The sequence below is a fragment of the Xiphias gladius genome, chromosome 19, assembly GCF_016859285.1.
Source record: "Xiphias gladius isolate SHS-SW01 ecotype Sanya breed wild chromosome 19, ASM1685928v1, whole genome shotgun sequence".
NCBI lineage: Eukaryota > Metazoa > Chordata > Actinopteri > Istiophoriformes > Xiphiidae > Xiphias > Xiphias gladius.
The window spans coordinates 9,026,266-9,039,890 of record NC_053418.1 but is presented as its reverse complement, the minus strand read 5'-3'; the positions used below and the strand labels follow the sequence as shown (position 1 = coordinate 9,039,890).

General features: G+C 37.9%; 1 protein-coding gene across 1 annotated transcript; it reads left to right on the top strand.

The window, feature by feature from the left end:
* Positions 1–264: 264 nt before the first annotated feature.
* Positions 265–13,308, top strand: si:dkeyp-117b11.1 (B-cell linker protein). The gene is made up of 19 exons (XM_040155813.1): positions 265–363; positions 4,346–4,371; positions 4,476–4,510; positions 4,629–4,666; positions 5,246–5,339; positions 5,481–5,548; positions 5,648–5,699; positions 5,834–5,938; positions 7,427–7,455; positions 8,889–8,925; positions 9,127–9,205; positions 9,458–9,488; positions 9,692–9,728; positions 9,845–9,950; positions 10,140–10,177; positions 10,385–10,428; positions 11,261–11,329; positions 11,800–11,958; positions 12,113–13,308. The coding sequence occupies exons 1-19, from the start codon at positions 355–357 to the stop codon at positions 12,227–12,229; spliced, it is 1,173 nt and encodes a 390-aa protein (XP_040011747.1). The 5' UTR covers positions 265–354; the 3' UTR covers positions 12,230–13,308.
* Positions 13,309–13,625: the final 317 nt, after the last annotated feature.

The window sequence follows — 13,625 nt, the reverse complement described above, 5'->3', positions numbered from 1 at the left end:
AATATCTTCATTGGTGTCGTGTGTGTGAGTCAAAAGTTAATAACTAATTTTCCCCTTTTGATGGCAGGTGGAATGCAAAGGAGGTGTTATTTACCGGTTGAAGCAAACAATATTAAATGCAATTGGTTATATGACCATTTTTCAGCAGGGACATTTGCAGCCATGTTTGAGCTGTGGCAGACAGCAGGAGGTGAAGCTGTCTGACACATGTAGGAAATGCAAATGAGATCAGTTAGAGCTGTTCTTCACATTCTCTCTGTATCGCTCACTTTCAATCTTTAAAACCAGTTGTGTCCAACAACCGTAACCAAGACAATTCTTCTTGACTTGAGCTGTGAGAATCAACCCAAAATCATGACAATGGTAAAGTACAGTTTTATTTGTGTCATATTTTGGTACATGTTTTGGGTACTGTCCGATAACCTTAAAGTAAAGTTAGAAGGAAGCGAGCAGGTGTTGTTTTATTGTTGGTGCAACTGAATACTCTGTAAATCTTCCATGCAGTTACTTATTTCAGCATTTTTGCTTTTGGAGCTCTGAATTGGGGAAAGCTATAATGGCACCTACACTGTTAATAGTTGTGATTGTGTGGGAGTGTGAAGACAAACAGTTAAATAGTGTTTGCAGACCTGAAAGTAAACACAACCATAGGCATCAGTAATGTTAAAGTTCTCTGAAAGGTTTGTCAAGGTTTGTTAGATGAAAGCTTTGTCAAGTTTGTCAAACTTTCTTTAACCTGTCCGGTTCTTAGCTGACTACGTTTAATTTATTTGATTTTGATCAAATATTTTTCAGTGTAATTTACTAGGTTTTTGATTATGAAATTGATAAAAGTGTTATTTTTGATATCTGAGATCCCTCTTTTGAAGTTTTGTGTAAGATTTAGATTAAGCAGTGTCTGGTTTTTTTTTTTGGTCACAGATGTTAAAGTTTTAACATTTTGTGGATATCAAATTCAAATAAATTGGCAAACCAAGCAAAACCACTACAGACATCCCGCATTTGCATTATTTGTTTAAGGTAGACCAAATAGTGTCACTTCACAACATACTTGTAAGTAGCATGTCATGCTTCATATTTAGTTTGTTGTGGAATTTGAGCTATGTTCTTATTCCAAATCTAGTTACCTTTCCTGCATGTGGTGTCACTTTCTCATAATACATTTCTGACTCCTTTTCAGTAAACATGACCATGCAGCAGTCTGTGCTGTTGTTCAGATGTGCACAGATGGTGCAGGGGTTCAGTCTGCAATGTTTCAGGCAGGGAAAAATAAACTTATCTGAGAACAAAAAAAACACTCTGAGTCTGACTCTGAGAGGAGTCTCTCTGTTTATTTTCACTTTTAATGTTGGTGGTGATCTTTTTGTACAGTTTTCATTCTGTGTGTTCCCGGATTTCTCAGAGACTCCTGTGCATCACAGAGAATTTTGTATTTTATTTTACAGTGAAATCTGAACATGACATGGTTGCTCATAGAGTTTTCACTATCTACCCTATTTGGTAACATCAAACCTACACCACACAGATATTGTGTATTAGTGACATCTACCTACAGGTTAGATGTACAGGTACAAGTATTCTCAGATAGGTTTCGGGTACACAACTTTTTTTTTTCCGGTCTGATAGGTGGTCAGTGTCCCTTCAACTAGTGCTAAGAGTTTATGCAGATAAACGTTTTGTGGTCAGAAGATTTCCCTGAATGTTCACATGCTGAAAACAAACAGTAAAAAAAAAAAAATAGAGGTAAGATTTGTGATGTGTGAATACGCTAAAGCTATTGTGGAAAAAGGAAGAATTGACAGTGTGAACACAGTCTTTGTTTGGTCAACTTTGCCCCTAACCAAAAACTGACAAATATCTAATTTGAGTCAGTACTTTCATGGCACTTGCTTGTGGAGTTAGTTTAATAACTGATATTCAGCACATATAGTATCTGAAGGTCTGTGGGGCATAAAAATTTTAAATTATAGTACAGTAGCTGGTTCATTTTTATTCATATCTAATATAATTGCTTGTGATAACACAGATACACTATTTCTATTGTCTGACTAGCGAAGCATTTGAATGTCTCACTACTCAGACAGGCAGGTGTGCCTTGTCCTTGTTTGCATCAGATTTCACGTCATGGCTACATGACTTTTTCCTCTTTCCTCCTGTTCGCTCTCTGAGCCAATTACAACTTTTTTCACTGAGACTATACAGGTGTTTTCTTTTTTTTTTTTTTTTCTTTTTTTAAATTTCCCATCAGAAGGAAGGTACAGCCGGCGGCAGTTCAACGCAGTGGTTGAGACAGAGCAGAACACTGTCAATCTAACTTGACGTGACCTTGAAATGTAGATATTTTTGGAGTTACTGTGTGAGATAAAGTTCATAAATAGCAGAACACTAGCGTAGTTCTCTTTTATCACCTCTGACCGCCTCCTCATTTATAAACAGAAAATCAACTGTTTTCTGACATTTGGTCTGCCAGTGTGTGTGTGAGAGATAGAAACTATGCAGTTCCTCCCTGTCTCCCTTTCTGTCTGTCTATAATCATTTACTTTACATCACAACACTTCCTCCGTGGCTGCCTGGCACTGTGGGAAAACAGAGCTACTATTGCTCCACTTCCTGATTTCTCTTGTGTTGTGTGTTTATCTCTGCCTCCTCCTGCTAACCTCAGTCACATCCCCGCAAATTTACTTTTCTGTGATTTAACTGTTAATGTTAGAGTTTCTGCTTCGAAACAGCATTGATTTCGAAATAAACTGCAGCGTCAAACAAAACTCAGAGAGCTAAGATAAAGATAAGATTCACAAAGGCAAAACGAGTTACTATGAGAATACTGAAATTCTACCCTCCCTTTTGAAATGTATTAGTAATATGTAAACAAATAATCAGCGGTGGAAGAAGTATTTGGATATTTTACTTAAGTAAAAGTAGACAGCAGTGTCTAAAGACTCTGTTACATGTAAAAGCCCTGCACTCAAAATTTTTACTTAAGTAAATGTATGAAAGTATTGGCTTTAAAATATACTTAGAGTACCAAGAGTAAAAGTGTTCATCAGGCAGAAATGGCCAATTTCAGAAACATATATATTATATAATTGCATCATAATGATTAATGCATTAATGTGCACATCACTTTAATGTTGCAGCTGATAAAGGTGGGGCTAATTTTATTAACTTTATATACTGCTGGAGAGCTTGTGAATTTCCCCCCTCGTGGTCAAAAGTCTTATCTTATATAAACGTATAATAATACATCATAATCGGTTTGTTGATGACATGTTGTATTACATGCATTAATCTGAATCTGCCATCTGTTTAGTGATGTATTAGTCAACAACTATAATATAAACAATAACTAAAAATCCTCCCCAAACTGGTGTCGAAACTGTTATCGAATGCTTGAATTATATATATATGTGTGTGTGTGTGTGTGTGTGTGTGTGTGTGTGTGTGTGTGTGTGTGTGTGTGTGTGTGTGTGTGTGTGTTCGATAATATTATAATATTATATATAACAAATTTAAAACACATTTACATATATAAACAGCTTTACAACTCACTTGTGAATGGTTTGTGTATATTATTATATTATTTTATAAAGTATATTACTTTTGTTTGATTATTACATGTAAACATTATTTTAATGTTATGATTATGTCACAATATAAAACTAAGCAGGATGTACATACTGTACATAGACATGTATACATGTATTCTATACATAACCACCTACTGTATATATTGAAAATACCCTATTAAATTAACCAATTTAATATTTATTCCTGAACTATTTACATCTACATTTGCACTGTTGTTATATCTCTTTATAACCTAGAGTTTTTTTTTTTATATATATATTGTATATGTTTGTTGATTGATGTTTTTATATGTATTATTTCAATTTTTTTGTATATACATGGCAAGAGCTACTAGAAACTGGAGTCAAATTCCTGCAAATAAATAAATAAATAAATAAAATGGTCAGTAAAGCTGATTCTAATTATAGCCAGTTAAGTTGGAGCCCATTTTAACTACTTAAAGTAGTTTGGGGAAGTCTCACAAGATAGGAGGAGTTATTGTCAGATACATTAATAAATGCTTAAAATGTCCTTATATCTGCTTTTATGACTGCATTATACTCTGATAAGGTTTCACGTAACTTTTGGTGTTTTTTTTTTTTTTTCTGAAGTAAATCCACTTCTGCAGCAAATAAAGCTCTATTGTTATTATATGACCCTCCCCAAAATGCAGGCAAAGACTGCTATTTACTCAAACTAAATGATTACCAGCCAGGTATGCAGCTTAGAGTGTTTATCTCTGTTAAATCTCTGAATCTGAGGTTTCTGTGTTTTTCAGAGCTTCTTTGGAAAACTGAAGAACCTGTACGTATAGTTACTATTAGTAAAACTTCATTAGTTTTGCTGTTAATATATTATACATGAAATAAAATGCCACTGCAGCATCTCACCTCTCCTCTTTCCCTCAGACACAGTGGACCTCCAGCTCCACCGAGAAGGACAGGTGAGATTTAACCGCACCTTAGAGTGAAAGGGAATTATTTGAATTCATCCTGTCTTTGTTTCGTCACTCGATCACAGACTATATTGTCTATTGGTGTCTTAATTTTAATCTGTTTCAGATAACAAGGCAGGGTTTGGGTGGCCACAGGATGAGTTTGTAAGTAGAAAGACAACAAGTTCCTGACTCTGTGCTGTGTTATAGGTTTTATCCACATATTACTAAAGGCACTACACGTTGCATTTTTGAACATCTTTATCTCATTCTTATGATGTTTCACCACATTTCCCCATGGATGGATTGCTGAATGGGCCTACTGGGCACAGGCCCAGGGGCCCAAGTGGTTTCTCTTAACATTTCTTGTTGGAGACTCAACTGAATTACAAAGAGCAACAAAAAAAACACAAAGAGATGCAAAACAACTACAAAAAGACACAAAAGAACTATAAAAACACTCAAAAGACTACAAAGGGCACCAAATGAGAACAAAGAGACACAAAAAGACTACAAAAAGACACCAAATGACTACAAAGAGACACAGCAGATTTCCTAGACAATTTTACACTGCTGTGCACAATATACTGTAGAATGCAGACATAGGGCTTCCAGTCCTTTTAGCTATGGTCTCACTGAAACACGCATACTAACGTCTCAGAATTAATGTAGTAATAACTCTTTCTTAACATGCACATGAATGCACCTTTAAAGAAATTTCGTATTCATATTTTCTTATGGCAGGATGATGAGGAAGGTGACATGTACGAAGCACCTCCTTGTGAGCGTCCGGCTATGAAAGTCCCACAGAGACAAGTGGAGGAGAATGTTTATCTGGGTAACAGCACTGCACTGAGTTCCTACAGCAAATAGGGTTGGGGTATAAACAGTTAAAAGATCTGTTCAGCATAGATACATAGGACAATATAAAACTAAGCTTTTCCCTAAAATTCTGTTAACTGATGCTACTTTTTTGCAGAGAGGACGTCCAGTCCTGCCGTTCCACAGAGGCAGGCTGCTCCTCCACCCAGGCTGGGAAAACCCTCGGTAGCTTGTCTGAGTTTCTCTGCATCTGTCAAGACATCTCAAGAGTGTTTTAAGATGTTGCATTTGTCTTGATTATATGATCTCATTTCTGTCATTCAGAAACCTCTACAACGCGCTGAGGTTTTCTGCTACGAACCCAACACCAAGAAACGTGGGTCATTCATCTCTATTCATCTGCAGCTACACAAACAGTGCATTTGCTGATTTTGCTCATTTATTGTATAACTGTTCAACTCTTTAACCCTTTCCTTCGATGTGATACGACGACATCCTTCTACCTCCCAGCACCTGAGATAGACAGAAACGAGAAACCTGGGAGAAACAAGATGATGCCTCCTCCACCGGTCCGCTCTGTTCCTGCTCCAGTCCCAGCACCCAGCACAGAGGAAGGTGCAGTAATCACACACAAATAAGCCTTTCAAAGAAGTAATTCACCAGACTGTAAATGACTGAGAGGAATGTAAATGTCTTACTATTTGTTTTATTAGTCATGTGCTATTTACAGAAATACAGTCATTTGATAAACCCACGCCACAAAAGATTTTACATTTGCTGTTGCTGCCCACCTGTTGTCTTATCTTTCCCTGGAAAAATGCCAAAGTGCACAGCGAAGAAATATTGTGTTCATTGTTTCCAGCACCAATAAACACAACCAGAATTGCCCAGTTGCCTGAAGTGAAGCAGCAGAAACAGACAGGAGAGCCACCTACTGTACTGCCACTGAGGTGCAACTTGGGTGCCTCAGAAACTCACCTTCATTAGCAAACCGTTTGCAAAGTCATCTGCAAACGCCATTTTGCACTAAATGTGTTGCCAGAATTATGAAATTTAAAAGATGAGGCTTCCAGTCATTTCATCTCACCTGAGGAGACGATTATTTCTACAACCTCTGGCTTTGCCCAGTTATCCAAATTTCAGGTCAAAGGTCAGCCTGAGATTCTCTGCTTGTTTTTTTCCTTGCAATGCCCGGAGACATCTCTATATTACAAATTCCTGAATACCTCAATCTTTTCCTAACCAGTCTAACCAACCGTAGTTAAGAAGACAACACTAGAAAACTGGAAATTATGTATAAATGAATGTTATAACGAGTGGTGGAAGAAGTACTCAGAACTTTTACTTAAGTAAAAGTAGTAATACCGCAGTGAAGAAATTTAATACAAGTAAAAATACTGCTTTCATAATTTTACTTAAGTAAAATTACAGAATTAGTAGCATCAAAACACTTTTAAAGTAGCTTAACAAAAGTAAGAATACTCATTATGCATGACTGGCCATTTCTACATAATGTATATTAGATTATCAGGTTATTATTATTGATGCATTGATGTGTACATCACTTTAATTATGTAGCTAGTAAAGGTGCGGCTCATTTTAATTAGTTTTAAGTAGCTTGTGTCTTATCTTAACCTATAATAATATACATTAATGTATTTGTTCATTGTTCATATGTTATATTATTAATCAGAATCTATAAAATAACTAGATATCATATGAATGTAGTGCAGTAAAAAATACAATATTTGCCTTTGAACTATAGTGGAGTAGAAGTATACAGTAGCAGAAAATGGACTCAAGTAAGTTGTGGGACTACCTCAAAATTATACTTTAGTACAGTATTTCAGGAAATGTATTTAGTTACGTTCCACCGCTGGTGTTGTATTGTGAAAAAATTAGCAACTTTCAGATTACTCCTTTAAATAGTTAATTAATTAAGTGACTGAATAGGTGATTCATTCTCTGGTTTACTGTGTTTGAATGCGAGCACTTTTAATTCCTTTTCATATTGTAGTCAATAATAAACAATTTTTGAGACCTTTCCCCACCACTAGAGGCCACAACACAGATCACTGCCACTATTTTCTCTCTGCATTTTAGATGTGTATCTGGATCCAAATGAAGAACAGGTGAGTTTAATTCGCTAGCTTCATTGTTGTTTTTAATTTTTTTTTTTTGTAACACAGGTCAAGGGACATGACCCATGTGTGGAAAAGTGTCTAATACCAGAGGGGGTTGCTCATTAGTGGCTATTTGTAAAACTAGTGGAACCAGATAAGCAGGGATGGTGGCTGGACAACTGTGCAGGCCATTGCATTCAGATGAAACTGCTTATCAAGCCAGTTGGGCCAATCACGCATGGATTAGTGAACGGATCTACCGGGCACAGGCTCAAAGGCCCAAGGGGTCAGGGCATCTGTTTGAAGTGACTATTTTCTGACTTTTTTGTTGAAAAGACACAGAGCTCCGGTTAAAGTAGGATGCCCCGATCGTGTTTGTTGTTGTTGTTGTTGTTGTTGTTTTCGTTTTTTGTCTTTTAAAATTCAATATCTGTCAACAAATTCCAATCAGATATTTGTTTTTCTTCTTTCCTTCATATTACAGCTGCACAGCACTGAGGCTACTGTAACATTTCATTAAAATACAGTAAAACTAGTTTAACAATTCAAATCAAACCAGCAGCTTTAAGAAAATTAGATCCTGCAACTCAGGTTTTTTTTAATGTTTTACTATAATATTTTGTATTGTCTTTTGTAGTATCTTGTATAATATCTGTGCAGTGTTAGGCTGTCTGAGTGTTAGACAGCCTCTCTTCATCACCAGTGCGAACTAAATACTGCAGAATACTCCTGTGAAATGTCACTGAAAAAGGCGTAAAATGACTACAGACAGCATCTCTTTCATGCTGAGGGTCTTGCTCCAATGTAGGAGGTGCGAGGGGGAACCTAAAACATGTCTTGTGCCCAGGGGCCCGTTGTTTCATAATTCGCCCATAGAATGCAGAAGTGAGGCCTAGTTAGGCAGTCGATTATCTGTTTGCTCGGGTGAGGGAGGGATTCAAGGACAATATATTTACGCTATGCGGTAGATTTATGACAGCACAACCTGATACCTATTGCAGGGCCTATAAGACCATTTGACATTAATTCAGTCAGAGACACTTACACCGAGGAATTCAGTAATTTATAGCAAACGGTTAAACAGTTTGCGGAAAAGGCTCTGATCTAAGAGGGAACTCTCAAAGAATCTGATCAGCAACAAGAGAACTTCTCCCCCAAAACCAAACACTAAATACATTAGGAACAGGCACCAAATGGCCATGGGACGAGCATATCATGGCTGTACTGTACACCTGCACGAATGTGATTGGATGTTTCCAGCCACATGGCTGTGAATGAGCCAGTCATTGCCAAGCACGAATAAAACAGCTCATGTCAGTCAACTGATACAAGACTGACTAGGAATGCTTAGCCAACTGGTATATTATACTCACCAGGTATATTGATAATCATGCTCCTATGCTCTATCGTGATGTGACAATATTTGTGGTTTTGTGTTTCAGGAAGATAATGATGACCTGTATTTAGAACCAACAGCAGGTAGGTTGAGTCTCCCTTCACAAGAAACTTGCTTTGAGATGTAAAGGGAAAATATGAACAGTGTTTGATGAGGGAGGGATCGTGCAACGGCAACAGTGTCTTGAACTACTTCAAAATGTTCAAATGACAAGATAACCAGATTTCATTTCAAGATGAGGGAAAGAATGAATAAAAATGAGGATCTCCCTTCTTCCTGCTCAGCTTGTGCTCCTGCCCCGCGTGGGCTGATGAGGATGCCTCCATCTCCCAAGGCAGCCCTTGTACCATCTCCCATGCCCATGTAAGCGCACCTCACCCTGAGTCAAAGCTGCTTTCATCCCACTGCCTGACCAGAACAAGGCGATATGCACTAAATGTGAAATAACCCGTGATATAATCAGTCCGCATAGCTTCATAGTCCATGTCCCATCAGACAATGATGCCGCTTTGTTTTCTCAGAAAAATGTAGATGTGGTAAATATAGTGGTGGCATTATACAGTAAATTCCTGGCCCTAAGCATGCAATGAAAATTAAGATTCTCTCTATCTGCAGGATGAAGCCTCCTGTTCCCAGAGCAAAGTCTGTGAGTCTGTCTATTCATCTCAGTGCTTAGTCTTATTATTTCCTTAAGCTTAAGCTCTGTCCTAATTTAAAGTTTAAGACTGTCAAGATAAAAGCTGAATTCGAAAGTTTTTATTTTTACTCTGCATTTCCATTTCCTATGTAGGAAATTAAGCTCAGCTTGTCAGTATGGCGCAGCAGTAACATTTATTGTCTCCCTTTCAGAATTCATTCTTGCCTTCCTTGAATGAGGTAAAAACAGGTAAAGACCACATCTTATTTACTCAGTAAAACTGATGAAATATCAGTGCAAACCACATCCGAAAGAAATGATTTTGATCATGATGATGATGAAGGGTGAATATCTTGCCTCTATAGCTCCTTCAGTTGAAGTGAGACGTGCCACATTTCCCACTAAACTCCCTCCGCCAACTCCCAGTGCTAAGCCCCCTCTTCCAGCAAACTTGAAGGAAGCTAAACCCAGGTAAGAGGTGACTAATACAAATAAGTTGTAGAGGTTTCTTAGACGGATGAAAGATTAGTTAAAAGTGGTAAAACTGCAATGATTTACATTCATTTCCAGCTTGTTTTTGCAGTTGACCCATCAGCAAGTGCATGCATACATCAGAATTAAATTCAGTGTATAACATAAGCCTTGCTGTCTTTATTCTAGCCCTGCAAATCATCCTATGGCAGGAACTAAGCCCGTGGGTAAGCTCACACTTTTCAAAAAGAGTTTTTAAAAAAAAAATCCTGATTCATGAGTGTGATCATTTGGGGTCTGCTTAGATTCTTCACTTAATGTAATCCTAATATTACATGGAACATACTTTACTTTTTTTAAACCATCTGTCTGCTAATATATGGATTTCCCTAACCCTGCACTTGTCAAATAAAATGTTTTCTCTTTGTTTTAAGCCTCCATTGGTGGAATGAGGGCAACCAAACAATCTGGGAATGAGGTATGGTGTCTATCACAGAAAATCTAACATGACATGTTAAGCACCGGTGGTGGAAGAAGTACCTTTACTCAAGTAAAAGTACTGGTACAACAGCGTAAAAATATTCCATTGCAAGTAGCAGTCCTGCATTCAGAAGTGCACTTAAGGAAAAGTTCAGAAATATTATCGGCAAAAAGTTCATAAAGTATCAAAAGTAATAGTACTTGGCACCTAGAGACTGAAATGTTATCATATATTAAATTATTTGATTTTTAATACTGATGCATTATTTTGTAAGTAACATTTTATTGTACATTAGTTTTGAACTACTTTATGTATATACAGTTTGGTAGTTTAATCCAGTGGTTCCCAACCTAGGGGTCAGGACCCCACAAGGGCCACAAGAGTAGTAAGACTGTTAGGACATAAGATAAGATAAGATCAGGTAAAATGTACCTTTATCGATCCATAGGGTAAATTCAATTAGACACAACAACACAAGGGAATTTAGTTAACGAATACCTATACATCAGAAATAAGTAACAAATAAAATAAAATAATAGAATAATTGATCTGTGTGTGTATATACATGTTCAATGTTCGTGTACATGTACAGTACATACATACGATGTTTAATGTACAGTCTTAATTTGAAAAGTAACTATAGCTGTCAGATAAATGTCGTGGCGAAAAAAAGTTAAATATTTAACTAAATTATAGTGAAGTACATGTATAAAGTAGCATAAAAGTAGCATCAAGTAAAGTACAAGAAGCTTAAAAACTTAAATACACCACTGTTAAACACTGGCTCAAAGCGCCGTTATTGATATATTTACTATATGTCATATCCCAGGGCAAAGGATGGTTTGCTGGAGACTGCAACAGAAAGACAGCTGAGGAACTCTTACAGAGGGTCAACAAGGTAAAACAATTAGTCTAATGTTTCGCTTCATGGTGAATTAACAGCTAGTGATGGGAGTGTTACTTCAACCGCAAATAGTTTTTTATTTCCGATTAAAGCACCAGGGCTTCAGGCAAGGGTGTTGCACAGACAATGCAGAAACTCGCAGAGTTTTTCTGTGCTTGACACGCAAACCCGAAACCCAAAAAAAAGCCAAACTTGCGTCAGACACGTTCAGGGCTTCCATGACTGTTTTTTTCCCCTTTTTGTTGACTTAATCTAAATGATACTCTGCAGCCTTTTACCTTCCCTCAATTATTAATCCATCCCTCACTTTCATTTAACTTACTCTATTTTCTTTTGGCCTTCATTCTCATATCACAGCCGCCCAAACTTTTTCTCTCCATCCCTTTTTTATTTCCTTCTCTTCGTGTCAGTTTGGCTCAGATTCTCAGATTGCCCTGGTTCTCCGCTCTTTTTCTCTGTTGCAGGACGGCGCCTTCCTCATCCGACACAGTTCGGCCCAGAACGGCCGCCAGCCGTACACCCTCGCTGTGCTCTACCAGCAGAAAGTGTACAATATTCCCATCCGCTTCCTGGGGGAGACACAAGGCTACGCCCTCGGAAAAGAGGGCAAGAAGAACGAAGAGGTGAGGGCAAATAAGGCAGGTTAGGAGAGACAGGAAGGAGATGGAGAAGAAGAAGACAAAGAGAGCTCTTGAAAGGACGGCAGTTTAGTAAGAATTTCAGGTTTTTCATTTGATCACCTCCCTCCCTTTATCTTTCTCTCTCTGTCTCTCTCAGATTTTCACCACTCTCGACGAGATGATTTCTCACCACAGAAATAACCAGCTGCTTCTGATTGACAGCAAGAGCCAGTCCAAGCACACAGCGTATTTAACCCACCCTGCACGCCCTTAAAACTACACTACTACAGCCTCTCTTATGTTGTTTACCTCTGAGTCAAGTGGGGATAATTGCATTGTTTGAAAGTTTCCGACTTGGGGATACTGCAGGCTTACTGTGTGTCACTCATGGAGGTAAAATTGCAATTTTCGTGAAGTCGGTCATTCAGTTGAAGCACAGTTTTGTTGTTTTGTTTTGTATGCTGTAAATCCCACCAGCTGTTGCTCCGCGACACTCAGCAGCCATATGAAACGACAACAGCGTAAGCTCAGAGACCATCAAGTTCTGCAGTTTGACAAAGGGATTCATCTCTGTTTTCCACCATGGCTCAGCATTTTTAGCAATAATTGCACAAGGTTACTAGTTCTCCAGTGAGAAGGAAAATGTGTCACTGTTTCACTGCAATAATCCTTCAGTTTGGATGTGTCCACCTTTGAATGGAGAACTTGCCGTCAGCTCCCTGTATTTTGCTGACTTTTAAAGATACAAATAGTTTATTTCTGCTGTTATCAGATATGAAACTGCATCACGAGTGCTTCCCAAATTGCAGCTATAATCTTCACCATCGCTTTGATCCTCTACTCATTTCCATCGTCATGGTCGTCCATGATGAACCGTTGAGATAAACATCTGTATGAATCAGTAATTCTATTTTTAATCATGAATACAGATTTGGTGTGTACCTTTTCCCTAGTTTAGTTTTTAGTTTGATGACTTTGATTTTGAATAGACTGTATATTACAGGTGTCTTTTTGGTGTGATATTGTAGATATTGTGCAGTATAGATGATGAAGTAAAAATGAATCTGCTTAACATTGTTTTTATTTTATTTCTTCTACCACAGTTTGTATATATTTACTGTTGCTGACTAGCACCCATCAGTTAACCTGGATCCTATAACTAAACCCATAATCTTTATTTGGGGTTTCATTTAGAGGATTAAGTACATTATGAAAGGGTTGGTGCTTGATGAAGTCCTGGGAGTAAACTCAAACATCCACTCGTGTCTGACCTTAACTTGTCATGGTTCCTGGTCAGTGCGGGTCAGTGTTGTGAGCTGAGGGTTTGTAGCTTTAAGGGAGACCCCAGGAGACATGTGTGGTTGTGTATGTCCATAAGTGTGTGTGTGTGTGTGTGTGTGTGTGTGTGTGTGTGTGTGTGTGTGTGTGTGTGTGTGTGTGTGTGTGTGTGTGTGTGTGTGTATGAGCTGCCTCCCAGTGGCCGCTGACCAGACAACGGTGGTTACACCTGCTTCCTGTCAGGGTGAGACCACCTCCTCTTTGGCCAAACCATAAATCTTTGGCCTGACAGAAATACGACAGGGCAGAATAGTAAGTGTGTGCAAAAACAAATAATCAACATTATCTGCTCACATTACAGTTAAGTTTATCATTTTGATAACTGTCTCCCC